This window comes from Myotis yumanensis, unplaced genomic scaffold (genome assembly GCF_028538775.1).
Source record: "Myotis yumanensis isolate MYYU_CA2020_CCGP unplaced genomic scaffold, mMyoYum1.0.hap1 SCAF_12, whole genome shotgun sequence".
In the NCBI taxonomy this organism is placed as follows: Eukaryota; Metazoa; Chordata; class Mammalia; order Chiroptera; family Vespertilionidae; genus Myotis; species Myotis yumanensis.
Window position 1 is genome coordinate 1,737,131 of NW_027223763.1, and position 25,220 is coordinate 1,762,350.

The 25,220-nt window shown below is 67.2% G+C and overlaps 1 protein-coding gene across 1 annotated transcript in view; it reads right to left on the reverse strand.

Annotated features, from left to right (window-relative positions):
• COL5A1 (collagen type V alpha 1 chain) overlaps positions 1 to 25,220 on the reverse strand; it is a 92,551-nt gene that overhangs the window by 36,863 nt on the left and 30,468 nt on the right. Inside the window, 26 exon segments of the mRNA XM_070430332.1 lie at positions 303 to 356; positions 735 to 779; positions 1,424 to 1,477; positions 2,343 to 2,404; positions 3,675 to 3,732; positions 4,697 to 4,744; positions 5,006 to 5,056; positions 5,656 to 5,700; positions 6,279 to 6,323; positions 6,325 to 6,333; positions 8,379 to 8,423; positions 8,891 to 8,944; positions 10,045 to 10,098; positions 10,538 to 10,591; positions 11,352 to 11,405; positions 11,761 to 11,814; positions 12,545 to 12,601; positions 14,588 to 14,680; positions 15,471 to 15,545; positions 18,100 to 18,162; positions 18,338 to 18,379; positions 18,661 to 18,717; positions 18,848 to 19,021; positions 19,788 to 19,988; positions 20,688 to 20,825; positions 21,868 to 21,999. Coding sequence (XP_070286433.1) covers positions 303 to 356; positions 735 to 779; positions 1,424 to 1,477; positions 2,343 to 2,404; positions 3,675 to 3,732; positions 4,697 to 4,744; positions 5,006 to 5,056; positions 5,656 to 5,700; positions 6,279 to 6,323; positions 6,325 to 6,333; positions 8,379 to 8,423; positions 8,891 to 8,944; positions 10,045 to 10,098; positions 10,538 to 10,591; positions 11,352 to 11,405; positions 11,761 to 11,814; positions 12,545 to 12,601; positions 14,588 to 14,680; positions 15,471 to 15,545; positions 18,100 to 18,162; positions 18,338 to 18,379; positions 18,661 to 18,717; positions 18,848 to 19,021; positions 19,788 to 19,988; positions 20,688 to 20,825; positions 21,868 to 21,999 — 1,818 coding nt within the window.

Below are 25,220 nucleotides of genomic sequence, written 5' to 3' on the forward strand. Positions count from 1 at the left end.
GAGCCAAGTGAACTGGTCCCCACTGAGCCCTGGGCAGGGACAGGGCCGAGGGCCGGTGAGCACACGGTGACCCCAGTCACCAGGAGGTCACACCAGGGGACAGCGGAGAGCTGCAGGGAGGCAGAGAGCCAGGCTTCGGGCTCGGGGGGGGGGGGGGGGGGGGGGGAGGCCTGCCTGCGACCAGGGATCGTCAGAGGCGTCCCCGTCCCCTCCGCTCTGAGAAGCTGCCTCGTGGGCCCCACACACCCCGCCCCCCAGACTTCCCCGCAGGCCGGGCGCCGCCCCTTCCCGCCGGTACTCACCCGGTCCCCCTTGATGCCCATGTCTCCTTTGAACCCCGGGAAGCCATCTTCTCCCTGGACGACGAGAGAGGGGACTGGGTCTCCCCACAGGAACCACTCCCTGAGGGCTGCCCCACGCCACACCCGCCACGTCCCCCGGCCCACAACCCCCGCCCGAGCCTCTGGGCCCAGGCACCGTGCTGGGCACGCTGGAGGGAGGGTCCGAGGCCCGTCAACTGTTCCCTGTGACATGTGTGTGTTCCCTGTGATGTGTGTCCGTTCCCTGACGTGTATGCGTCCCGGGACGTATGTCTGGCCCCTGTGACATGTGCCCGTCCCGTGATATGTGTCCGTCCCCTGCGATGTGTGTGCATCCCGTGACCTGTGTCCATCCCGTGACGTGTGTCCATCCCCTGTGACGTGTGTGTGTCCCCGGGGAGGGAGGGCACTCACCTTCTCGCCCTTTGTGCCCTTCAGACCACGGATGCCGTCCGCCCCCTGCACAGACACGGGGAGAGAGAGCGCTCACACCTCGGAGCCCTCGCAAGACCTGGGTCCGAGCCCCACACCACGGCCAGCCAAGCGCTCAGCGTGGATGCGCGAACCCAGCCGCCTCGCTGCAGACAGTCCCGTCCGCGTCGCCGTCTGAGCAGGAAGAGCTGTGGCCATGAGTCCAGCAACTCCCGGGGCCCTCGGGCTGCCAGCGGCCCTCGTGCGGCAAGAACTCCCAGCCGACTGGGCAGTTCTGGGCCCTTTCCCCGAGGACAGGGGCTGAGACCAGATGGAGAGACTGAGGGATGGGCTCAGACAGAGACGGGAGCTGGCCCGGCCTGCGCCTGGAGCCCCTGTCACCCCAGGGCACCCTGGGAGCCTGGGGCAGAGGAGACTCCATCCCACCACCCATATCGCCACAAACGCACCGGGACTGTCCCGGCTCCGGAGCTGCCCTTCCCGGCTCCGCGGCTCACTCCCTGCCCTGCTCAGGCCCAGGACAGGCCCCAGGCCCCCACGCAGACTGGGGGGACTGGGCTGCTCCAGTGGGGGCAGCAGGGAGGGAAACCCTGGAGGAATTCCCGAAAACCGACACGTGTGCCTGCAGTCCCGGCCCCGACCCTGGACGACCCGCAGCGCGAGAGCCTCACCTTGACTCCTCGGGGGCCAGGGTAGCCGATGGGGCCCTGGGGGCCAGGGGGACCCTGCAACCAAGGGAGAGACCATTAGCTCCACCTCGGGGGCGGGGCCTGGTGATGTCCTGCCCACTCGGGGGTCCTCCCACCAGCAAATCCCGGCACCCTATGAGCTGAGCTGTCATCCAGGTCAGACCCCGGGAGGGGCCACAAGAAGACACAGCCAGTGCCCACGGCCTTGCGCCCAGCCCACGGCAGAGGCGGGCACAGGTAGTGCCCTTCGTGACTGAGAACGCCACGCCACGGCCAGGCGCCCTGCGGGTCACGCCCCCGGGACTCGGGCCGGGCGGGGAAGTGGTGGGAATCGGAAGGGCCGAGCTGTCATTTCAGAAATGCGCTCCCGCCCAGGGGCCTCGGCAACACGGGAGCCTCAGGCTGGGAGAAGGGCAGCTGGTCGCCCACGGAAGGGGGTCCTTCAACAGCCAGAGGGCCCTGCTGCCCACTGCTCACTGCCCACAGCTCCGGGAGCAGCGGGGCCTGGGGCCGGGAGCAGGCAGGGGGCAGACGCGGACTCTCGCCACAAACAGTAGCGGGAGTCCTGGGTGCTCAGAACACCCCAAAACGCCAACAGCTTTAACCCCCCGACTTGGGCTCTGAACACAGTCGATGGTCAGGAGGAGCCTCGGCCCAGAGCCTGACGGTCCCCAGTCTCTGCCTTTCGAGGTCGGCTGCACCCGCACCCCCACATGTAGAAAACGAGGGGGTGGGACGGGGGGACCCAGCTCCCGGGGGAGTGTCCCCAGGACCGGAGAGGGCACAGCTGCCCCCGCCTCCCTTCTGAGCGGGTGGGCTGGCCCGGGGCAGGGCAGAGCCGGTTGGCAGCCCCAGGCCGTCCTGCAGGGGGCGCTGAGGCCCGGGGCGCGGCTGCACCCACCTGGGTTCCTTTCTCTCCGGGGGGGCCCTCTTTGCCGGGGGTGCCCCTGTGGGAAAGAGAAGCTGCATTAGTTGGTGCCCATGGATGCTCCTCCCCTCCCCTGCTGCTTCTGCGAAACGGGAACAAGGCCAGGCCCCGTGGGACGCGCCCTCCAGCCGCCTCGCTCCGCACGCCGCCTGCGAGGTGGGCATCGGGCGTGACACGTGCTCATTTAGCATCGCACACGGCTGTCCTCCGGTCCCGAGAGTCGGGGAACCCGTGGTCACCGGCCCCATGACGCCTCCCGGCCCTCAGCGTTTGACGCTCGGCCACGGGGTTGGGTGGCTTCGCTTTGTTGTCATTTCATTCAGTTCCCTAATTTCCCACGACAAAACCTGCTACTTTATCACGAGAGGACGCGGCTGGGCGCGAGTGTAAATTAAGGACGTAAATGGCATGTTCCAAGCCGTCGTCACTGTCCACCTACACGCCCAGGAGACGGCCCTGGGCTCTGAGGACAGGTGAGGCTGGCACCTGTGGGCCCCGGTCCCGATGGGACAACCGGCGACCGGTGACCGGCCGGCCGGCCCAGCGACCTCCACCGGCAGGTGGGAGCCGCCGGGCGCCGCTCAGCTCGCCCGCTAATCATGGACGCAAACGCCCTCGCTTGGTTTTTCACGGCGTCACTAAAGCACCGAAGACTCGTGTCCGGAATAATTACGTGGCTCATCTTGTTTTCTGAAATGGGCTCTACGTGTCCCCAACCGAATATTCCAAAAAGACAAAAAAAAACCCCACCAGCGACTTACAGAGAGGGTGGCGGGCGCAGGGACACGGCTACCCCCACGCCGGGCCTCATGCGTCACCCCCCCCCCCACCCCCCGCCGCCCCCACAGCCTGATCTGTCACCGACTCGCTATTTCTAGGCAGCACCGGTTTGGCTCCACAGCTGCGTGCTCGCACATTGCCACGCTCCCGCCCACCACCCCCGCTCGGAGCGTGAGCCCTAAAAATACACTCGCACACGCCTCCCTCCTTTCAACTCCAGGAACACGGGCCCCGCCTGCGCCAGCCCAGCCTCCGGAGGGAAGGCGGCGAGGCTGGGTCCTGACAGCCCATGCGCCCCCGATAGTAACCACATTCCCACTCCTGCAGTCACCACCCCCGTGGAAACACGTTCCGGAAAGCGTGTCCCAAGCCCTGTCCTCCGGAGCGATCCGGCTCGAGGTCTCCTGTGGCTCTTCGCCAAAGCAGGTGGGACCGTGACAGCCACGCACGTGGCCGGCCCGGAGCCTGGTCCCAGCCCTCCCTGGGCAGGGACAGGGCCATGAAGGGGAGCGGCGAGCAGGGTACTCACCGGAGGTCCGTCGGCACCAGGCATTCCTGGGAGGCCTGGCTTACCCAGGGGGCCCTGGAACAAAGCAGACCCCATGAGCAGGCGCCCGGCTCCCAGCTGCCCACCTGCTCTGCACGCCCCACGGGGACTCTTCACCATTTCTGTCCCCAGCCCCGTCGGCTTGGAAGCCTCCAGCACACGGAGCGCCAGCGAGGCCGGCTCAGCCTTCACTGCCCCAGGGCCTTCGGTGTTGCAATGGGAACAAATGCCCGGCCAGGTGGGGGGCGGGAGCCCAGGTGGGGGCGGGAGCCCAGGTGAGGGCGGGAGCCCAGGTGAGGGCGGGACACCAGGTGGGGGCGGGAGCCCAGGTGAGGGCGGGAGCCCAGGTGGGGGCGGGAGCCCAGGTGGGGGCGGGAGCCCAGGTGAGGGCGGGACACCAGGTGGGGGTGGGAGCCCAGGTGAGGTCGGGAGCCCAGGTGGGTGGGGGCGAGAGCCCAGGTGGGGGCGGGACACCAGGTGGGGGCGGGACACCAGGTGGGGGCGGGAGCCCAGGTGAGGTCGGGAGCCCAGGTGGGGGCGGGACACCAGGTGGGGGCGGGAGCCCAGGTGGGGGCGGGACCCCAGGTGAGGGCGGGAGCCCAGGTGGGGGCGGGAGCCCAGGTGGGGGCGGGACCCCAGGTGGGGGCAGGAGCCCAGGTGGAGGCAGGACCCCAGGTGAAGGCAGGAGCCCAGGTGGAGGCAGGCCCGGCCAGGTTCAGATTTAACGGCCCCCATATTTACTCTTGTTCCTAAATCTGGTCCCCTATATAGGGCTAGAGAGTGAATGAATGAATGAATGAATGAGTGAGTGAGTGAGTGAATTTATAAGTCAGTGAACAAGAAGGACCCACAACCTCTGGGCCTGTTGCTCTGAGCTTCCCCCACTCTGGGGAGGACAAAGGCTTGCATCCCGAGCTGGCAATGCCCAGTGCACCTCCCCGGCCTGGACCACACCCCACAGGCAGGCGAGGGTGCCCTATGCCCAGCCCGGCCCACCTACCTTCTCTCCTGGGGGCCCGATGGCGCCCTGAGGGCCTGGCAGACCCTGGGAAGGGGAAGAGCAGGCGGAAAGGTCAGGAACTGGTGGCTGGGAACCTCCCCTCCCCCCTTGCCCCCTCCCCCTCTCATCCACCTCCCCGCCTCGCCCACCTCCCCCCCCTCCTCCGGCACCGGCCCGGGTTCCAGGCCACCTCCAGGCTGCAGCCCCTTCGGGCGGCCAGCAGCACGGGCAGCTCAGGGGGGCTCGGGCCCAGGCACCACTGAAGCCTGCGCCTCCCGCCGCCCCGAAACCCGCCCGACTCGCTTACCTGGCACCTGGGTTGCCCTGCTGTCCGGGGGGGCCGGGCTCGCCCTGGGGACCCTGCAGGAAATGAAAGCAGAGGCACTGAAGGGGGCTCTGGAGGGTGGGCAGGGGGACTGCACCCCTTCTTTGGGGGGGCCCCCCACTCCCGGCCTCCCGGCCTTCCAGTCTGTCTCATGCCCGACGTGAGCACCCAGGAGGCTGCCCACGGGAGAGGCTGGCGGCCCAGCGGCCGAACGCAGCCCAGATGAGCGCCTTCAAGGCTCATGACCTCAGGCCCAAGCACCCATTTGCCCCATTTGCTCTGAAACGCAGCCCAGACAGCCGCCAGGGGGCAGGTGAGACAACTGACCAGAAAATTCCCACCCTCCCACCACACAGGGGGCATGCAGAGCGCCCCTGGCCAGCGCCCTGAGACCACACGCGGGCGGGCCGGGCCCCGGGGGGCTCCTCACGCCCCCGCAGTGAGGAGGGATCCCCCACGCTGGGCTGACCGGCCCCCGGCTGGCATGAGCTCTCCCGCGGGGCTGCCACCTGGGCGGGCTCGGCAGGTCTCCCCACAGCCCGTCTGGTTTAGGGGTGACATCGCCCTGGCCTGGCTGTGCACGCCCCGCCTGGGGACTGCCGCGAGGCCCAGTGGGGGGGCCCCGGACACTTACCACATTTCCCTTGGGGCCCGGCTGACCGTCCATCCCCGTCACGCCCTGGAGGGGACGGAAGCGGAGACTGAATGTGGGAGAAGGCGCCTCCGTGGGAAAGCCCGCTCCCCGCGCTCGGCCCGGCCTGCATGTCACAGGACGCATGGCCTTGGGGCAGGAGCAGCCTGGGCCCCAAAGAGACCCTAAGGTCTTGATGGGCGAGGGGTGCAGAGCTCCGGGAGCCGCGGGGTGGGGGGCAGGCCCAGCATTGGCGGGGAGCAGGTGAGTCCAGGGCAGAGGAGGGAGGACGGGCTGGGCCGCCCTGGGGAAGCCGCCCCTGGAACCACGGGCTTCCCCCTCCTTCTAGAACTTCCAGAAGCTGCTGGAAGTGGTGTCAACCGGGAGCACGTGGCGTCCGGGTCGGTTTATACCAGCGCACGTGTGTGCGTGAGGACAGGGCTGTCACGCCAGCTGGCTCCGGGCCGCCACCCGCCACCCACACCTGCCGCCGGGGTCCTTTGGCCACGGGCATCCGACACCGGCTGCCCGCACACCGGCCCTGGGCAAGCGTGCCGGGCGGTCAGTGCGGTGAGCCAGCTGCCTGAACGCCCGAGGGCACAGACACAGCAGGTGACAGGACTTACAGGAGGTCCCGGGGGGCCCGGAGGACCCTTCGGCCCCAGCAGACCCGCGCGGCCCCTGCAAGAGGAGAGAGCGAAGATGATTCGGACTCAGCCAGGGCTCCGCCTCTGCCGCGCCCCCCCCCCCCCCCCCCCCGCAGATCCTGCAGCCCCACCCAGGCCCCCGTGCCAGCGGCTCTCCACGCTGCCCAGGGAGCGTGGCCAACACCCACTCCTGCCCCTGCTCCCTCTCCTCACCCGCCTCTCCACTGGGGCCCCTGGAACGGATGGGGGCTCCATGGGAGGTCATGGGTGCCCTCGGGGGGAAAGCGGACCTTCGGAATCGACGGCCCAGGGCCGTGAGCCCAGAGCCCACCCACGAGGCCACAGTCACGCCCGCCCGGCACCGTGGCCGATCCTCGCTCCCAGCCCCCGTGCAGCCCTCTGTGCGTCTCGGCCATGAGAGCCGCGGGGCAGGGGCTCAGGGGAGGAGACCGGCCTCTGACTGGACGCCTGGCTCGGGTCTCTCAGGGCGGTCACTGTGGCCGAGCTGTCCCCCCGCCCTGGCAGCGAGGGCACGTGTGGGAACAGCCCCGAGGATGGTTAAGAGCTGAGCGGCCACTCGGAAGCCCCCGCCGCCCCGGGAAGGAGCCGTCCCTGTAGCTTCCGCCCGCCGCCTCCCAGCGAGCTGGCGCCCGTGGCCGAGGCGCCGTGGTTTCATGCCCGTGGCGGTGACAGGGCTGCGGGTGCGGCAGTGAGGAGTCCCGCCCGCGCCACTGCGCCGAGACGCTGCCTTCGTCACTCTGACCCCTCGGCAGAGCCGTGGTTTAGGGTTAATGACCCAGAAGGGGCGGCTCAGACGAGCATGAAGGAGGGAGCGTGATGAAGCCCCTCCCGGCTACTCAGACACCCGGGGTCACTCAGCCCGACGCCCGCTCCTGCCCGCTGGCCACATTCCCCTCAGCATAGCCATGCACACCCCGCAGCGGCGTCAAGGGAAGGAGACGCTCGGAGAGTGGCCATGAGGGAAAGTCATGACCGTCCTTTGGTGGCTCAGGAAATGGGCTTCAGCCCCCAGAACCTCGCGTGGGGGAGCGCTGTGGGGCCCGGGCAGGTGGTGCTACCGAGGGAGGCTCCTCCCCATGTGCCCATCAGGAAGGGCACAGCCTGCTACTCCAGGCCTGCGACTGCCCCCTGACTCACCTGTGGACCCCGCACACCCACCTGATGACCCCGCACACCCACCCGGTGACCCCACATGCCCACCTGATGACCCCACATGCCCACCTGATGACCCCACACACTCACCGGTGACCCCGCACGCCCACCAGTGACCCCGCACGCCCACCCGGTGACCCCACATGCCCACCTGATGACCCCGCACGCCCACCGGTGACCCCGCACGCCCACCCGGTGACCCCGCAGGCCCACCAGTGACCCTGCATGCCCACCGGTGACCCCGCACGCCCACCCAATGACCCCGCATGCCCACCGGTGACCCCGCACGCCCACCGGTGACCCCGCACGCCCACCGGTGACCCCACACGCCCACCAGTGACCCCGCCGGTGACCCCGCACGCCCACCAGTGACCCCGCACGCCCACCGGTGACCCCACACGCCCACCAGTGACCCCGCACGCCCACCGGTGACCCCACACGTCCACCGGTGACCCCGCACGCCCACCGGTGACCCCACACGCCCACCAGTGACCCCGCACGCCCACCGGTGACCCCGCACGCCCACCGGTGACCCCGCATGCCCACCAGTGACCCCACACGCCCACCTGATGACCCCCGCATGCCCACCGGTGACCCCGCATGCCCACCCGGTGACCCCACACACCCCCATGACTGCAGCCTGGCCCCCACCCCAGCCTCAGGGACCTGGCCTCCCCCTGGAAGGCTGGGATTGACTCCCTAGAGCTGCCCCCCAACCTCCCCATTGCACCTCCTTTCCCTTGCAGGGAAGTCCCCAGATCTGTTTCTGGGTCCCGGCTGAGCCCCTCGCTGTCGCTGCTCGAAGACGGTCCCCGATTCAGCCCCGAGGGAGCCCCTCCTGCAGCTGCCCCCACCCCCCCGCCTCCCGCCGTGAGGACACAGAATCCCGCCCGGTGAGCCACTTACCGGTTCCCCGGGCAGCCCTCGGGGCCCGACTTCTCCGTCGTCACCCTGTGGGGAGCAGGGGCCAGGGATTAGGGCCAGGCGGGAAGGCCTCGCACAGGGACGCTTCAGCATGTCCAGCCAGAAGAGGACGCAGAGCCTGCCTCACGCGGCCCTCACACCCAGCTCTGCCCTCCTCACCCCAGGCCACGGTCACCTCTAGACCCCCCCACCTCTGAGCTCCGCCCCTCGCCACCTGCTGGCTCCCCTCCTCCCAGCGTCCCGGGCGCCTGTCCCTGGAGGAGAGGCACTTGGGACCTGAGGCCCCAGACCAGCAGGAAGGATGAAGGTAAACATCCGCCATTTGCTTTTATCTGGGCTCTGGGCGACCCCCCCCACCCCCCGCCCCATCCTGTCTGCCTCGCCCACTCTCCACACGCAGTGTCCCTGACACCGACCAGCGTGCCGCACACACTCTTCCTGCCAGGCTCCGAGGAGAGGGGCCGGCGGGGGGCGGCGAGGCCCGCGGTACATACCCTGTCTCCGTCTTCTCCCGGCGGTCCCGGTGGGCCCGAGGGGCCAGGGTCACCCTGGAAGCCAAGCAGAGCCAGGTTAGCTACCCGAGCGGGTCGCGCACGCCTGTCCCACGTCCCCGTGGGCTTTCTCTAGTTCTGAGACGGAAACCCCCACCCCCACACAGCCCCTCGTGGAGTCGGGGGGATCTGCGGGAGACATGGTGAGGCCTGGCCGGCTCCCCCGCAAAGGCTGACACCCGGGAACCGGCGTCTTGGGGGGCAGCGGGCCGAGCAGCCCTGGCTGAGCTGCAGCAACCATTTCTCAGTGTCACCGAGTGTGACGGCTGGACCCCACGGACAGTGTGTGCGCACGTGCATGTGTCTGTGTTCACATGTGTGCGTGCATACGTACATGTGTGTGCATGTGTCTATGTGTGTGCATGCATGTGTGTGTGCACACACGTGCCTGCATATCCAGAATGTGCTTAAATATAAAAGAGGCGTCATGCCCTAGGCGGGGTGGCTAAGTGGATAGAGCGCCGGCCTGCAGACTGAAGGGTCCCAGGTTCAATTCTGGTCAAGGTCACATGCCCGGGTTACATACGAGCTCAATACCCAATAGGGGGCGTGCAGGAGGCAGCCGATCAAAGATTCTCCCTCCTCATTGATGTTTCTCTCTCTCTCCCTCTCTGAAATCAATAAAAAACATATTTAAATAAATAAATAAATGAAAGAGGCGCCATGTGTGAAAAAGGAGAGAAGCCCCCAGTGAGCCGCTCGGAGCGGCGTGCGGAGCCCATGAGAGGGACGCAGCCACGCCTCCCGAAGCGCCGAGGCCCGTCCACCAGAAGGTGTTTGTCTGGAGGAGCTGCCCCCACGTCCGTCGTCCCCGCCCCCCCTCCGCCCCCCGGCCGTGACTGGGCCGCCGCTTCCCCATCACACGCCGGAGAAGATCCGCTCCACTCCTGGGCGCCTCCACCAGCACAGCTTCACACCGCGTTCATCGCCCCCCAGGAGGCGCCTGCAGCGGCCACGTTGGAATCGAGGGGACCCAGCCGCACCCCAGCAACCTGAGGCCGGGGAAAGGCCTCCAGAGACACCGCCTGCCGCACGCAGGCCACCGGGACCTCGGGCTGGGCGTGGCCCCCACCCCCAGCCCCACCCCATGCACTCACCCGATGGCCCTTCTCTCCGGGCAGCCCTGCCAGCCCGTCGAAGCCGCGGTCACCCTGCGGGAGAACAGAGGCTGCTCAGGGCCACGCCGCACAGGGACGCCGTCCGGGCAGCGTCATGCGCCCGGGGCCCCGCATATCCCTGCCCTCGGTCCGTACCCCCACCTCCTCACCCCTCTTGTCCCAGGGCCACCCGCCTGCTCACCTCCCACACAAAAGGAGATTTGCGCCCAAACTAACTGTCACACGTGCTCGTGAAATCCACCCACCTACCCCGGGAGTCACAGTTCGATTGACTCCCGGTCAAGGCACATGCCTGGGCCCAGAGGGGCCCAAACAGGTCCTCTCTCCCCCCAGACGCTACCCATATGGGTGTGAGCATCGCTACTTGTCCCCATAATCATGTTTGTCAGGATAACCGGCGTGTCAGCCACGTCACCAGCACGAGGACAGCGAAGCCGTGGCCAGGACACGCGGGGCCGTGCGTGGCGCCTACCTTGGGGCCAGTCTGGCCAGGCATCCCTCTCGCGCCGTCGCTACCAGCCCGGCCCTGGGACACAAGAGGCAAAGGGTCAGCACCGAGCGCTGGCTTCCCGTGAAGCCGAGGACTGTGCCAGCCCGGGCGGCCAGAACCGGAGTCCGGCTGCTGGACGCCTCCAGGGGGCTCTGCTCCCGGGCTCGCCATCGGGGACGGCCCACAGGGGCGATGCCACGTGCCCCTCTGTGCCTGGAGGTGATGGCATGAGGCGGCAGGCGAGACCCCTCGGGGGAGAGGGACTAAGGGCCAGGTCAGCTGCGGGGCTGCCGGCCGAGACTCGGGAAAGCGGGGCCCTGCCGTCCACCCAGCGCAGTTCCTTCCAGCCGCGCGGCGTTCAAGCTCAAGTCGGATGATCAGGCCCGGCCTCGCGGCTCAGGGGCTGAGCACCGACCTGTGAACCAGGAGGTTCCGGTGCCATTCCCGGTCAGGGCACAGGCCACTCCCAGGGGGGGCGTGCAGGAGGCAGCGGTCAATGATTCCCTCTCATCCCTGATGTTTCTCTCTCTCCCTCTCCCTTCCTCTCTGAAGTCAATCAAAGTATATTTTTTAAAATGTTTGTTAAACTAAATGCACACGCAGAGGCTGGAGGCAGGCGAGTCCCAGGAGAAGCACCATGGGCTCGGCTCGCCCGGGAGGGGGGACCGGCAGGGAGACGGCGCCGCCCGGGACAGGAGGCGGCAACCGGCTTCCGGCCCAGCCTGCTCAGTGGGCATAGAGGGCACACGGCTCGGACCCCCGCCCCGTCAGTGGTCACGGGGCCAGAAACACTCACCCTTCTTCCAGGCTTTCCTGTTGGGCCGGGCGGGCCCTGCACCCCTCGGGGGCCCTGTCCGAGGTCAAAGGGCAAAGGTCAGTTCCTGTCCAGGTGTCTCAGAGACAAAAGCAAACTCTTGTCTCGGTGGCTCGTCCTCCTCGAGGCTAACTCGAGGGCACCCACCCCCGGGACAGGGCGAGGGCCCCGCTGCCGGAGCGAGGGCCGGGCACGGGAGCGCCAGCCGCCTCCCGCCTCCCACCTCCAGCGCAGTCACCTGTGCTTCTGTTCCCCTCCCTCGTCCCACCACTCGACAATTCCCACGGACTTCCTCGAAGACGTGCCGCCTTCGGGGCACCCCCCCCCCCGAGTCACAGCCTCCCACCCCGGAGACGCCCCTGCAAAGAGCCAGGCCGAGGGGCCGACGCACCTGCGGACCCATGTCGCCCGGCTCGCCCTTCAAACCTCCGCTCCCGGGAGGGCCCTGTGGAGACACAGCTGGTTAAGAACGCGTGGCAGGTAGAGGCTGCGGTGGCCAGGGTTGGGGCGCAGAAACGACTGGGGTCCCCCGGGGGCAGGGCTCCCCGTGAGGGCAGCGACTCAGCCCTGCCCGCCGGGGACAGAACCCGACCCCGCGGGCGGGAGTGAGGGCTCATTGCTGGGGTCTCTTCCTAGTTTTGAAGGAAACTGTGGACGGTGGGGGGACCAGAGCCACGGTGACCTTCGGGGTGAACTTGACCACGGGGCGCAGTCTGCGGCTCGGGCAGTGGGCGGACATCCCAGGGCCCGCAGCCAGGATGCCGGAGGGGACGCCCGAGCCACGCCCACGGGAGGGCGCTGAGTGCAAAGGGGGGGTGGGGGGCAGCGGCCAGTCCCTCTCAGGGAATGGCAGTGGGGACACAGAGCCTTTAAACCTCCGTGCAGTCCCCGGGGTCCCCTCTGCAGGCCCCGTGCCCCACACACTGCCCTCAGCTGACCGCCCCACCCCCCCCCGAAAGGAAGAGGCCCAGAGCGCAGGGCAAAGCCGCAGCCGGTGCCAGGGCTGAGGCTTCCCGGCCCCGGACCCACGCCCGCCCCGCCCGCCCAGGCCCGCCCAGGCCCGCCCCCCACAGCGCCCCCGAGTCAGCGTGGGTGACGGTGACGGTGATGCTAAAAGGCGCCCTCTCCTCTCCCACCCTCACCGCGTGCCCCCGGCTCCCCCGCTGGTCACTTACCACCGGGCCAGGCCTCCCAGTCAGACCCATGGGGCCGGCTGGGCCCCTCAGCGCCAACTGCAAGGGAAACAGGACCGGCTGAGCGAGGTGAGCAGCGGCCAGGGCCGCTGGGGTAGGGGACGCTGGGGCAGGAGCCGCCGGGGCAGGGGCTGCTGGGGAGGGGCCGCTGGGGCAGGGGCTGCTGGGGTGGGGCCGCTGGGGCAGGAGCCGCTGGGGAGGGGCCGCTGGGGCGGGGGCTGCTGGGGAGGGGCCGCTGGGGCAGGGGCTGCTGGGGAGGGGCCGCTGGGGTGGGGGCCGCTGGGGTAGGGGCCGCTGGGGCAGGAGCCGCTGGGGAGGGGCCGCTGGGGCAGGGGCTGCTGGGGAGGGGCCGCTGGGGTGGGGGCCGCTGGGGTAGGGGACGCTGGGGCAGGAGCCGCTGGGGCAGGGGCTGCTGGGGAGGGGCCGCTGGGGCAGGGGCCGCTGGGGTGGGGGCCGCTGGGGCAGGGGCCGCTGGGGTAGGGGCTGCTCCCTGGGAGGCGGTGGGAGGCAGCCCAGAACCCCCCCTCGGCTCCTCTGGGGCTCCAGCGCCAGCCATAACGGAACAGAGGACGGGGGTGTCGGGGGGGGGGGGGCAGGGTGGACCCAGGTAGGTGCCTTTCCCGCTTTGGGGAGGGCACTCCCTCCACTTGGGGTGCTCAGAGCCTCGTGCTGCCCTCCTTCCTGGCTCCCCGGCCCCCGCCCTCGGAGTGAGCTGGGAACACAGCCCGGCTGGACGCTGGGGACTGTGTGTTACACGTGTGTCCGGGCTGATAGTGTTTTATTCTGAGAGGCGGTCTGGCGCCCTCCAGTGGTTGGGGAGCCCTTCTGAGGGGAACTCAGTTCCAGAGGCAGCAGCCAGCAGACACCTGTGGGGGTGTCCTCCCCCCGACCCCCCTCGAGATCCCGTCCCACCCGCCCACCACGGGCGCACACCTGCCCCGCAGTCAGCCTGCCCGCCCCGTGCTGCCTGCGCCCCCCCCCCCCCCACCCAGAGAAGCTTTCCTGTGGGAGGAGGTTTTGTTTCAAAATCCTGCCAGCCCATCGCCCCCTCTGGGCTCCACTGACAAGGCCCCAGGCGGCGCGGCCTCAGGCAGGCGGGCAATGCGCCTTGCAGCCGGCTTGGTCACGCACCGCCCGGCATCCGCGGGCAGTTCACCCCACCCGGCCACGCGATGCTCCAGCTGTCCCACAACTGCCCCCCCACCCCCCGCCCCGTTCTGATCATCAGCGCCACCCGCCGGCGGGGGCCTCGGAGACGACCGGCAAGGCTGCTAGCGGCGCCCCCAGCCCAGCGCACAGGAGGCGTCTCTCTCACTCCGGGCCTCACCTATCACAGGCTCAGCCCACTGACCAGCTAACATGCAGAGGGGAGCGGTGAGGACACAGGCTCCGCGGGACCCCAGGCCGAGCGAGGGGCTCTCGGAAGTGTCTGCCCATCGCAGGGGCCACTCACCCGGGCCTGCTGCAGGGGGCCGACCCTGTGCCCCAGTGCCCCATGCCCGGTACCCCTCACCACTCACTCACCGGCCCCCAGCCCTGGACCCCTCACCACTCACCCGGGCCTGCTGCAGGGGGGCTGGCCCTGTGCCCCAGTGCCCCATGCCCGGTACCCCTCACCACTCACTCACCGGGCCCCACCCCCCAGGCCCCTCGCACTCACCCGGGCCCCAGCCCTGGGCCCCTCGCACTCCCCCGGGCCCCTCGCACTCACCCGGGCCCCAGCCCTGGGCCCCTCACACTCCCCCGGGCCTGCTGCAGGGGGCTGGCCCTGTGTCCCAGTGCCCCACCCCCGGGAACCCTCACACTCCCCCGGGCCCCACCCCCCAGGCCCCTCACACTCCCCCGGGCCCCACCCCCCAGGCCCCTCACACTCACCCGGGCCCCACCCCCCAGGCCCCTCGCACTCACCCGGGCCCCTCGCACTCACCCGGGCCCCAGCCCTGGGCCCCTCACACTCCCCCGGGCCTGCTGCAGGGGGCTGGCCCTGTGCCCCGGTGCCTCATGCCCCAGGCCCCTCGCACTCACCCGCGCCTGCTGCAGGATGGCTTGAGCCTGGGACTCCTGGGCTGAGACCATGGGGCCTTTGGAGCCGGCATCGCCTCCTCCTCCAAACCGGAACTGTGGGGTAAGACGGGGGTCACCAAGGGGGCTCTGATGGGGGTGCCACACTGGACCCCAGGGTTGGGCAGTGCCCATCGGCCTCCGGGGTGAAGTCGAGCCTCGCAGGTCTGGTTGGGCAGCTTCTACCCGCCCCCCACCCCCACCCCCCCTCCCGTGCACGCCGCCCTACTGTGCCGACTTCAGCCCGGGGCCTGCAGTGACCCTGCCCATGCCCGGGAAGCCCCTCCTGGCACCGGGGGCGTCCACCCTGAGACCCCACGGCCCCCAGGTGCTGTGAGGAAACGCCAAGGGCCCAGGCAGACGCCTGCACCGGGGAGGCCTCGCGAGGACGCCTGGTTCCAGCGGGTGCCCTGAGCCGCGCCCAGCTGCCCCGGCATCAGACAGACAGTCAGACACAAGACCGACGTCCCAACCAACCACATACTCTCCCCGAGGCCTGGGCTCCCCATGAAGGAGATGCCCCATGACCTTCACCCACAAGGTCACGGGCAGGGCAAGCTCCCAGAGGGACCCGCTGGCAAGCATGCCCACTCGGGGCCCAAGTGGTGACGGGGTGTCTGACACCAGGCAGATGGCACAGGTTTCCTCCAGGGATCTGACTCCACCCCGTCTCAGGGGGCAGCCCTGGGCGCCCCTGGGGTCCACTCCTCCCAGAGAGGAGGCTGCCTCTAGGACACGGTGCGCCCTGGTTGGGGCGAGTCTGTGGACAGGAGGTTGTCCCCCTCAGAAATAGAGCCCGGGGCCCCCTCCCCATCGACTGCGCCCCCCCACAAGTCGGGGTACTCACGGGCAGCATGAGCATCGTCCCAGGGGGGCCGGGCAGCCCGTCGGCTCCCGGAAGACCTGGTCGCCCAGGGGGACCCTGTGGACAGAGGGGCCGAGAGGGCCTGGTCAGAGTGCAGAGGGACGAGCTGGGCTGGGGAGCCACGGCCCAGCCGGAAACACACTGAACAAGCACAGAGCAGTGCAAGGCCCAGTGGCCAGAATATTCCAGAACCCCAGCCCAGAGAAGGGGCGTCGCTGTGGGGTCGGGATGAGGAAATGCTCCCAGAGAGGAGGGATGAGGAAGGATGAGGTCCGGGCGGGTCCAGCGAGGCGACCTTCTAGGAGCGTCAGGGATGGAGCATCAGAGCGTCTACCCCCGAGCCACCCCTTCCAGTCTCCGCCCCAAACGGGCGGCAGCCCCGAGGGAGCCGGCTGGCTGCTCAGAGCGGCCTCCTCTGCGCTGTCAGTGAGGGCCCGTCCGCCCACTGACTCTGCCTGGGGTCACTCAGAGGAAGAGGGTCAACGCGGTCACCTGCTCAGACGCAGGAAGCACCTGCCCAGACACAGGGAGTACTTGCCCAGACACAGGGAGCACCTGCTTGGACACACGGAGCACCTGCCCGGACACACGGAGCACCTGCTCAGACATAGGGAGCACCTGCCCAGACATACGGGGAGCACCTGCTCAGACACACAGGGAGCACCTGCCCAGACACACGGAGCACCTGCCCAGACACACGGAGCACCAGCTCAGACACACGGAGCACCTACTCAGACACGGGGAGCACCTGCCCAGACACACGGAGCACCTGTTCAGACACACAAGGAGCACCTGCTCAGACATAGGGAGCACCTGCTCAGACACAGGGAGCACCTACTCAGACACACGGAGCACCTGCCCAGACACAGGGAGCACCTGCCCAGACACACGGAGCACCAGCTCAGACACACGGAGCACCTGCTCAGACACAGGGAGCACCTGCTCGGACACACGGAGCACCAGCTCAGACACACGGAGCACCTGCTCAGACACAGGGAGCACCTGCTCGGACACACAGGGAGCACCTGCCCAGACACAGGGAGCACCTGCTCGGACACACAGGGAGCACCTGCTCAGACACAGGGAGCACCTGCTCAGACACAGGGAGCAACACTGAGGTTGAGAGAGGTCAGTCATATCCGGCACAATGCACAGCGCATCAGCCCATCCTACATCTAAGAGAGAAAACAGCGTCTGCTATGCCACGTGGCCCCTCTCTTTGACGTGTGGACTTGGCCACGCTCATGGGTCCAAGTGCTGACAGCTGTGGGAGGACCAGCGCCACCCGTCCCCTGCGGGCCTTTGGAGCGAGCGGGGAGACACGCCGCCCCACTGCAGCATTCAGGCCATGCGGCGGGAGAGCAGGCCCCGCCTGCTTGTCTGGAACTATGATGGCGGCGGGGGGAGAGGGGGAGGGACGGGGGTGGGGGGGGAGCAGGATGCCAGCAAGACAGGGACCATGGGGGCCAGGCAGCCTATAGGTCAGCTGAGGCCACGAAGAACGAGCTGCCTACTCTGGGCCCCCAGAGCCACCGCCAATACATACACACGCATGCACACATACACACGCATGCACACATACACATGTATGCACACACAGAGATTTACGCATATGCACACACACAGAGTTAAAAAACACAGGTACACACATGTGCACCCACACACAGATACACACCAACATGCACATACAAATGGCAGAGAGTCCTGCTCGAGGCCCCACCCAGGCGGGACACTCAGAGGTCACCCGGCCACAGGGAGCGAGGGGAGCCTCCCCGTCCCAGCTGCTGACCCGGCGCTCAGCGGCTCCACCGCGGGCATCCGGCCAATCGCCCCGGGCACGGCCCGCAGCCCGAGGGCCTGACAGTCAAAGCCCCCGGCCTCCCTGCGGGGCAGCTTCGGGGCAGGCCTCCGGCACCTGCCACCTGGGGGCGAACGCCCATTAGGCACACGGGCTTCTCTCACCCGCGGCTTAGCCACTGTCAGCTCCTCAGCCGCGCGCTCACACGGCTGTTCATGAGTCCAGCACGGAAACCACCGTGAAAGGAAAAGACTGTGAACGCCAAGCTGAACAGCTGCCCACAAGCTGCAGTACCGCAAAGCCCCGCTAGGTGTCAGGACGAAACCGCGACCTCCTGGGTCCAGGCCTCATCTCTCCTGCAGGGACCCCGAGGTGCGGCCCTCTGCCCGGGGTGGCCCCGGAATGCACCCATCTGCTCCAGAGCAAGCCCCCCTGGTTTCCAGGAAAGAAGGGGATCAGGGAATCAAGGCCGGGGGTTCTCGGATGAGGAAGGTCCTGGCAGATCCGGGGTTCTGCACACAGCCCTGAGCTCTGGCCCAGCAGCTGCGGGGTCGCTGTCACATGGATGCAGGGCGGCCGGGCCCCTCGCTGTGTCCTGACCGCCACTGGCGGCCTCGGTGGGACACGAGCCCCGGGCCAGAGCCGACCGCCCCTCCCCCCCGGAGAGTGGGCGCAGGAAGCGGGTGGCGTGAGAGGCTATGGGGCCAGGGCAACTCGGAGAAGGAAGTCGCCGTGGCAACGCCCGTCACAGAGCAGGGGACCCAGGGAAGAGCCTGGGGAGCGAGGGACCCCGGGAGCCAAGGCGGCCCTTACCCTTTCTCCAGGGTCGCCCACTTGGCCTGTGGGACCCATCGTCCCTGGAGGTCCCGGGAGGCCCTGGAATTAAAAACAAAATCAGAGCAGAGTTCAGAGGCAGCACCCGTTCCCACGGGCCAGCTCCGACGTCGGATCGAGGCGGCAAAACCGTCTCTTCCATCGGGAGTTTAAGGGGCGTCCCTGAGCGCCCACCCAGCACCTCCCACACGTCATGGAAAGAAAAGGTGACACTCACCGCGGGGCCTTCAGGGCCTGGTGGCCCCTCCAAGAGCATGCCCTGGAAGAGACGGGACAGGGACGCTGAGACCGGGAGCCCGGCCCTCCGAGGCCCTGTGGACCCTGGCTCCCCCCGGACCCTGGCCCCCCGGACCCTGACCCACCCACCCAGACCCTGGCCCCCCACGGACCCTGACCCCCCGCGGACCCTGACCCCCCACGGACCCTGACCCCCCGTGGACCCTGGCCCTCCGCGGACCCTGGCCTCCCACGGACCCTGGCCCCCCCCCATACCCTGGCCCCCCACGGACCAGAGAGACCAGGATAAGAAAACATCCTTACGGGCTCGATGATGGCGGGTTCTCCCTTTTGACCTTTCTCGCCCCGCGGTCCGTCGATCTGGGGGTGAGAAGTGCAGACGGAGGGAATGAGAAGACAGGGACGGCGGAGGGGACAGTGAGGCCGTGATCACGCTTCCCCAGCAGGGCCACCCGGGCTGTCACGCCCCCAGAGGCCGGGCCGCACTCACCCCCTCGAAGATGGTGTCCTGGTTGGCGGGCATGCCCGGCCCGATCTCGGACGGGGACACGGTGGGGTCGTAGTAGGGGTCGTAGTAGCTCTCGTTCTCGTCCAGGTTCTTGATGGTTTCCTCCGTGAACTCGCCGTCCAGGTCCTCCTTCCCCTCCACGGGGGGCGGGGCCGGCTGGGGGCAGAGCGGGAGGGTCAGGGGAGCTGCTGAGAGAGGCCCCGCCCTGCTGGGCCCGGGGCCTCGACCTGGGGCTCGGGGTCAGCGGCCTCCCAGGCCTGGAGCCTAACTTCTAGGGCAGCTCCTGGGGTCCCTGGTCTCTCCGCGCCTCCTCACTCACCACGGCGCTGCCCCAGCCTCCCCGAGACCCCGGCCACCTCGGTGGTGCCTGGGGAAGTCGGTGCCCTCAGGGCGCCACCACCGGTCTCAGGGTCTCGGGATAACATGACCCTAATCCCACGCCCGCGACACAGGGGTCTGCACCCAGGAGGACCAGTGTGTCCGCCCCGTGGCCGCTGAGAATGTGGCCAGTTACCTGCCACGCGTCCAAACCGGAAGCCATCCTTGCGTCTCTAGACACTTATGGCGGACAAAGGGTTAACTTTCCTGTGTGCCGGGCCCTGTGCTGGGCCCCTCCCTGACCCGAAAGCTGGGCCACGGCCCCAGGAGGCGGGCGCACGGGGCCATGCAGTGACTGAGAACGCGACCCATCACTGCCCCTGGCCGCTGCCCAGAGCACCCGCCTCACGTCGTGTCCAGACCCCCGGCTCGAGCCCCGGTCCCGCCTGACCCGCCCCGGCCCCAGACCGGACACGGTCAGTCCGCCAGCACCTGTCCTCGCCCACTTCCGCCTGCACCGGACGCCCGGGGAGAGGCCAAGAGAAGGACCCAGGGTCCTGGCCTCCCGAGCCCGGCCGAGCCCACTCGGGAGAAAAGCAATTACGTTGGACGCGTTGGCGGTGCCGGCCGTGCTGGTGGGCACCTCGGCCCCGAGGCCCTCGCCGTAGCTGTCCTCGTACGGGGACGGCGTGTAGTAGTCCTCGCTGGGCACGTAGTCGTAGTCCAGTGTGTCCGGGTCCTCCTTCCCGGCCCCCTCGCTGGTGTCGGGCACGGGAGGGGCCCCCGTGGGGGGCAGAGTCAGCTCCTGAGGGCGGGGAGAGGCAGGGCTGGGTCTTGGGGTTCCTCTGCCTCACAGCCTGGCTCATTCAGCCAAGACCCCCGTGAACACCACCCCGGGCCCCAGGAGGAGGCAGCCCAGCCAGGAGGATGCTGGGAACGGACCGCATACTTGGAAAGGGTGAATTGTATCTCAGACCCTTGTCTTAGAAGTTAGAGAACGTGCCCTGGCTGGTGTGGCTCAGTGGATGGAGCGCCAGCCTGAGGACCGAAGGGTCTCGGGTTCGATTCCCGGTCAAGGGCACGTACCTCGGTTGCAGGCTCGATCCCCAGCCCCAGGCGGGGGTGTGCAGGAGGCAACCAATCGATGTGTGTCTCTCACATCAACAGTTCTCTCCGTCTCTCCCTCTCTCTTACACTCTCTCTAAAAATCAATGGGAAAACATCCTTGGGTGAGGAGTAACAAAAAAAGTGAGAGAAGTTCCAGACAGAACAGGATCAGCCAGTCTCCCAGCACCTTGGGGAGGGGACGGTGCCCCTTCACCCCTCAGCCCCTGAGGTCACATGTCACTGCGGATACCCTCTCCCAACACGCATCACGTGGGGCCGTCACATGGGGCCGAGCCTCCACCCCCGCCTGCTGGGCGGCCCCACATTCCCTCTCACAGCTTCCTTCCTCCCCCTCCCTCTCCCCTGCCCCACCCCGGCCGCTGCCTGCCGGCCTCACCTCGGGAATCTCCGTGGTCTCCTTAGCAGCCTCCACGGGCTCCTTGGTGGCGGCGGGCTCCTTGCTGGGGTCGTCCGTGTCCTCGTAGTAGGGGTACTCGTAGTAGTAGGGCTCGCTGTCCCCATCGCCCTCCGGGTACTGGGAGGAGACAGACTCGTGAGGACGGAGGGGCCGGTCAGGAGACCCCTGCTCTCTCCACACCGGGCTCGGCGGGAGGCGTGGACTCCATATGCCACGCCCCCGTCCGGGCACGAACCCCCCCAGCGACGTGGGAAGCTGAGCCAGCCCCCGAGAGGCCCGGGGAGGAAACGGGCCCAGGTCCCCTTCGGAGAAAACTGAGTCCCAAGAGGCCCAGTAGCTCTGAACCTTTAGAACCCGAGGGTCCTTCAACCGGCCAAACGAGGGCTCTGTCACCTAGAGGGAGGCCTCCCCGGCCACAGCGGGGAAGCCCCGGCCCCAGGACATTTGCACGGCAGGGACCAGGAGGCCTGGCCGCTGGGACTCCGCTGGGGGCACCGTCCAGCTGTGAGGGTTGGGCCCCACAGCCTCCTGGGGCCTCACCTTGTCTGGCAGGAGGTGGAAGGAGGGAGGCCAGGGGGGAGATGGAGAGCAGGACTGGGTGTGGGAGCTGAGCAGGGCCGGGCAGGATTCTCGCTGGCAGTGGGGGAGGGACTGCCAGAAACGTTAACCAGGCACCGCTGGGGTGTGAGGGCAGGAGGAGGCAAAAGACGGACCCAGACCACAGAGGTCACGGGGAGGGGACACAGCTCAGGACACGTTCCTGAGACCCTCAGGACGAGGCTGCTTCTCAGCGCGGCCACGCTGGGGTCCGAGGGCCCATAGTTCGCAATGAGCAGCCCTCTGCGCCCCGCAGACTCAGCCCGGGGCAGCTGGGGCACCTCTGCTCACAGACCCCCTGCCTGGCCACAGACCCCTGCCCAGGTCACAGGCTCCTGCCCAGGCCACAGGCCCCTGCCCAGGCTGAGGGAACAAGAGACACCTCGCCATCTTGCTTGAAGCTTAGGGAGAGGGTTCGTGACACGCGTCCAGGGTGACTCGGTCATAGTCTTGCCCGGTGCGTTATTGACCATGGAGGTGCCACACCCCCGAGTCTCCCCCTATCCCCCCGCCTGCCTGGCCCACTGCCCCCCCACCACCACCAGCCCAGCTGCCGACTCACGTATTCGTCTGGGTTGGGGTCCTGGGACTGGGGAGTGTCGGGGACAGCAGTGTCGCAGTCGGGGCTGTAGTGCTCGCAGTAATCGTATGCCGCCCGGTGGTCCGAGACGAAGAGCAGCTGCTGGATGTCACCCTGGAAAAGGACAAGAGCCCTGAACAAGTGGCTCAGGGGCCCCAGCGGGGACCAGGAGACCAGCCCGTCCTCAGCCAGCCTTCCTCTCGGAGCTGCTGCCTCCAAAACACCCAACCAAGCTGTCGCCCACCCATCCATCCATTATCCGCCCATCCACCCAACAAGCCACCCACCCACCCACCACCTACCATCCACCATCCATCATCCACCCACCATCCACCAGCCACCCACCATCCACCATCCATCATCCACCCACCATCCACCATCCATCATCCACCCACCATCCACCAGCCACCCACCATCCACCATCCATCATCCACCCACCATCCACCATCCACCCACCATCCACCATACATCCACCATCCACCCACCATCCACCATACATCCACCATCCACCCACCATCCACCATACATCCACCATCCATCCATCATCCACCATCCATCATCCATTCATCATCCATCAACCATACATCATCATCCACTCCCATCCACCATCCACCCACCATCCACCATCCATCATCCATCATCCACCCACCATCCACCATCCATCATCCATCATCCACCCACCACCCACCATCCACCATCCACCCACCATCCACCATACATCCACCATCCATCTATCATCCATTCATCATCCACCATCCATCCATCATCCACCCAGCAGCCATCATGCATCCACCATCCATCAACCATCCATCATCCATACATCATCCATCCATCATCCATCAACCATCCATCATCCATCCACCATCCATCGTCCATCCACTATCCATCATCCATCCACCATCCATCATCCATTCATCATCCATCCACCATCCACCATCCATCATCCATCCACCATCCACCATCCATCAACCATCCATCATCCATTCATCATCCATCATCCATCATCCATCCATCATCCATCCACCATCCACCATCCATCAACCATCCATCATCCATCCACCATCCATCATCCATCCATCATCCATCCACCATCCACCATCCATCATCCATTCATCATCCATCCACCATCCATCATCCATCCATCATCCATCCACCATCCACCATCCATCATCCATTCATCATCCATCAACCATCCATCATCAATCCATCATCCATCCACCATCCATCACCCATTCATCATCCATCCACCATCCACCATCCACCATCCATCATCCATCCACCATCCACCATCCATCATCCATCCACCATCCATCATCCATCCACCATCCACCATCCATCCACCATCCACCATCCATCCACCATCCACCATCCATCATCCATCCACCATCCATCATCCATTCATCATCCATCCACCATCCATCCTCCATCAACCACCCATCCTCCATCCACCATCCATCGTCCATCCACCATCCATCATCCATCATATTCATCATCCATCGTCCATCCACCATCCATCTACCCATCCATCATCCATCATCCACCCTCCATCCACCATTCATCATTCATCATCCATCCACCATCCATCCATCATTCATCCATCATCCATCATCCACCACCCATCATCCATCCACCACCCGTCATCCATCCACCACCCGTCATCCATCCACCACCCGTCATCCATCCACCATCCGTCATCCACCATCCATCCACCATCCATCATCCATCATCCACCCACCATCCACCCACCATCCATCATCCATCATCCACCCACCATCCACCCACCATCCATCATCCACCCACCATCCACCCACCATCCATCATCCATCATCCACCCACCATCCACCCACCATCCACCATCCATCATCCACCCACCATCCACCACCCACCATCCATCATCCACCCACCATCCACCACCCACCATCCATCATCCACCCACCATCCACCATCCACCATCCATCATCCATCCACCATCCACCATCCATCATCCACCCACCATCCACCATCCACCATCCATCATCCATTCACCACCCACCATCCATCATCCACCCACCATCCACCATCCATCCATATATCCCTCCCTCCCTCCATCCACCATCCATCCATCCAGTAGCAATTCCTGAGCATCTCCCAAATGCTAGCCGCTGCATCACACACAGGGGCACAGCCATGCCCAGAGCCGCACTGCCTGGCGGCGCCCACTCCCCCTAACACCTCGGCCTTTCCTCGTGCCCCGTGGACGAGGTCAGACGCAACCTAGACCTTGCATCCAGCAGGCTTTTCCTGAGGCCCCTCAAGCCCGGCCACCCCTCTCTGGCCGGAAGCTGGGGCGGTTCCAGCACCTGTGCCCCTTCCCCTGTTCCGCTGGGTCCAGTCACAGGCACGTCCCACCCTGAAGGGCAGAGCTGGGAGGGCAATGCCACAGGCTCGACCCGAGGAGTGATGCCACCCTGCCCATCAGAACCACAGGCCCAGCCAGGCGCCGGCCCTCCCGCCTCTCAGATGGCAAAGGTGTGTGAGCCTCCTCTGTGCCAGGAAGGCAGAGAGAGACGCAGGAGGACTAAGTGTGGCCCCTGGACGGCCCCCGAGGGTGTGGAGCAGGGCGCCCGGTGTGCACAGCTCTGCAGCGGGATCTGCACCCTCCCGGCTGCCCCTCTGGCCCAGAGACGGGTGAAGTGGCGATTCAATGGCAGAATGGGGTGACGGTCCTGGAGTCCAGACTCGGCCCAGGAGCACCTGATCCCGGAGGCGTGCGGCCCAGGGCAGGTTCCAAACCCCCAATGAGGAGCCGGAGCAGGAACTTCACAGGCAGAACCGGCTCCGCGCTCGGCTCTCCAGGCCCGACGCCTCCCTCCCACTCAGCCACGCGGCCCTGCCTCTGGCCACACTCCGGTGGGCCCTCCTTCCGCAGTGACGCCGACACAGCCCCGCAGCCCTCCGCCACCCAGCGCGGGCTCCTCGCTCTCAGGGACGGGGGGGGGGGGGGGGGGGGGGGTGCAGGCTGGACTGCCTGTGCTGCCTGGCCCGGGGCCCCACCATGGCACACGGCATCGCAGCTCAGCACCTCACCTGTCCCCCCCACTCCCAACCCAGCGGCCCCGCTCAGCAAGGTCCTGGCATGCTCCACCTCCCGTGACTGTCAGAGCTGCCTCTCTCCTCCCCTCCCTCCCCTCCCTCCCCTCCCCCTCCCCTCCCCTCCCCTCCCTCCCACCAGATGTCAGGCTCCTGGCTCAGTTTCAAGTCTCAGCAGAAGAGAACTTACGACAGGAACAGTGAATCAAAACCACACGTTTTTATTAAGCAACAGGCCTTCCAGCTCACATCTCATCCAACTCAAA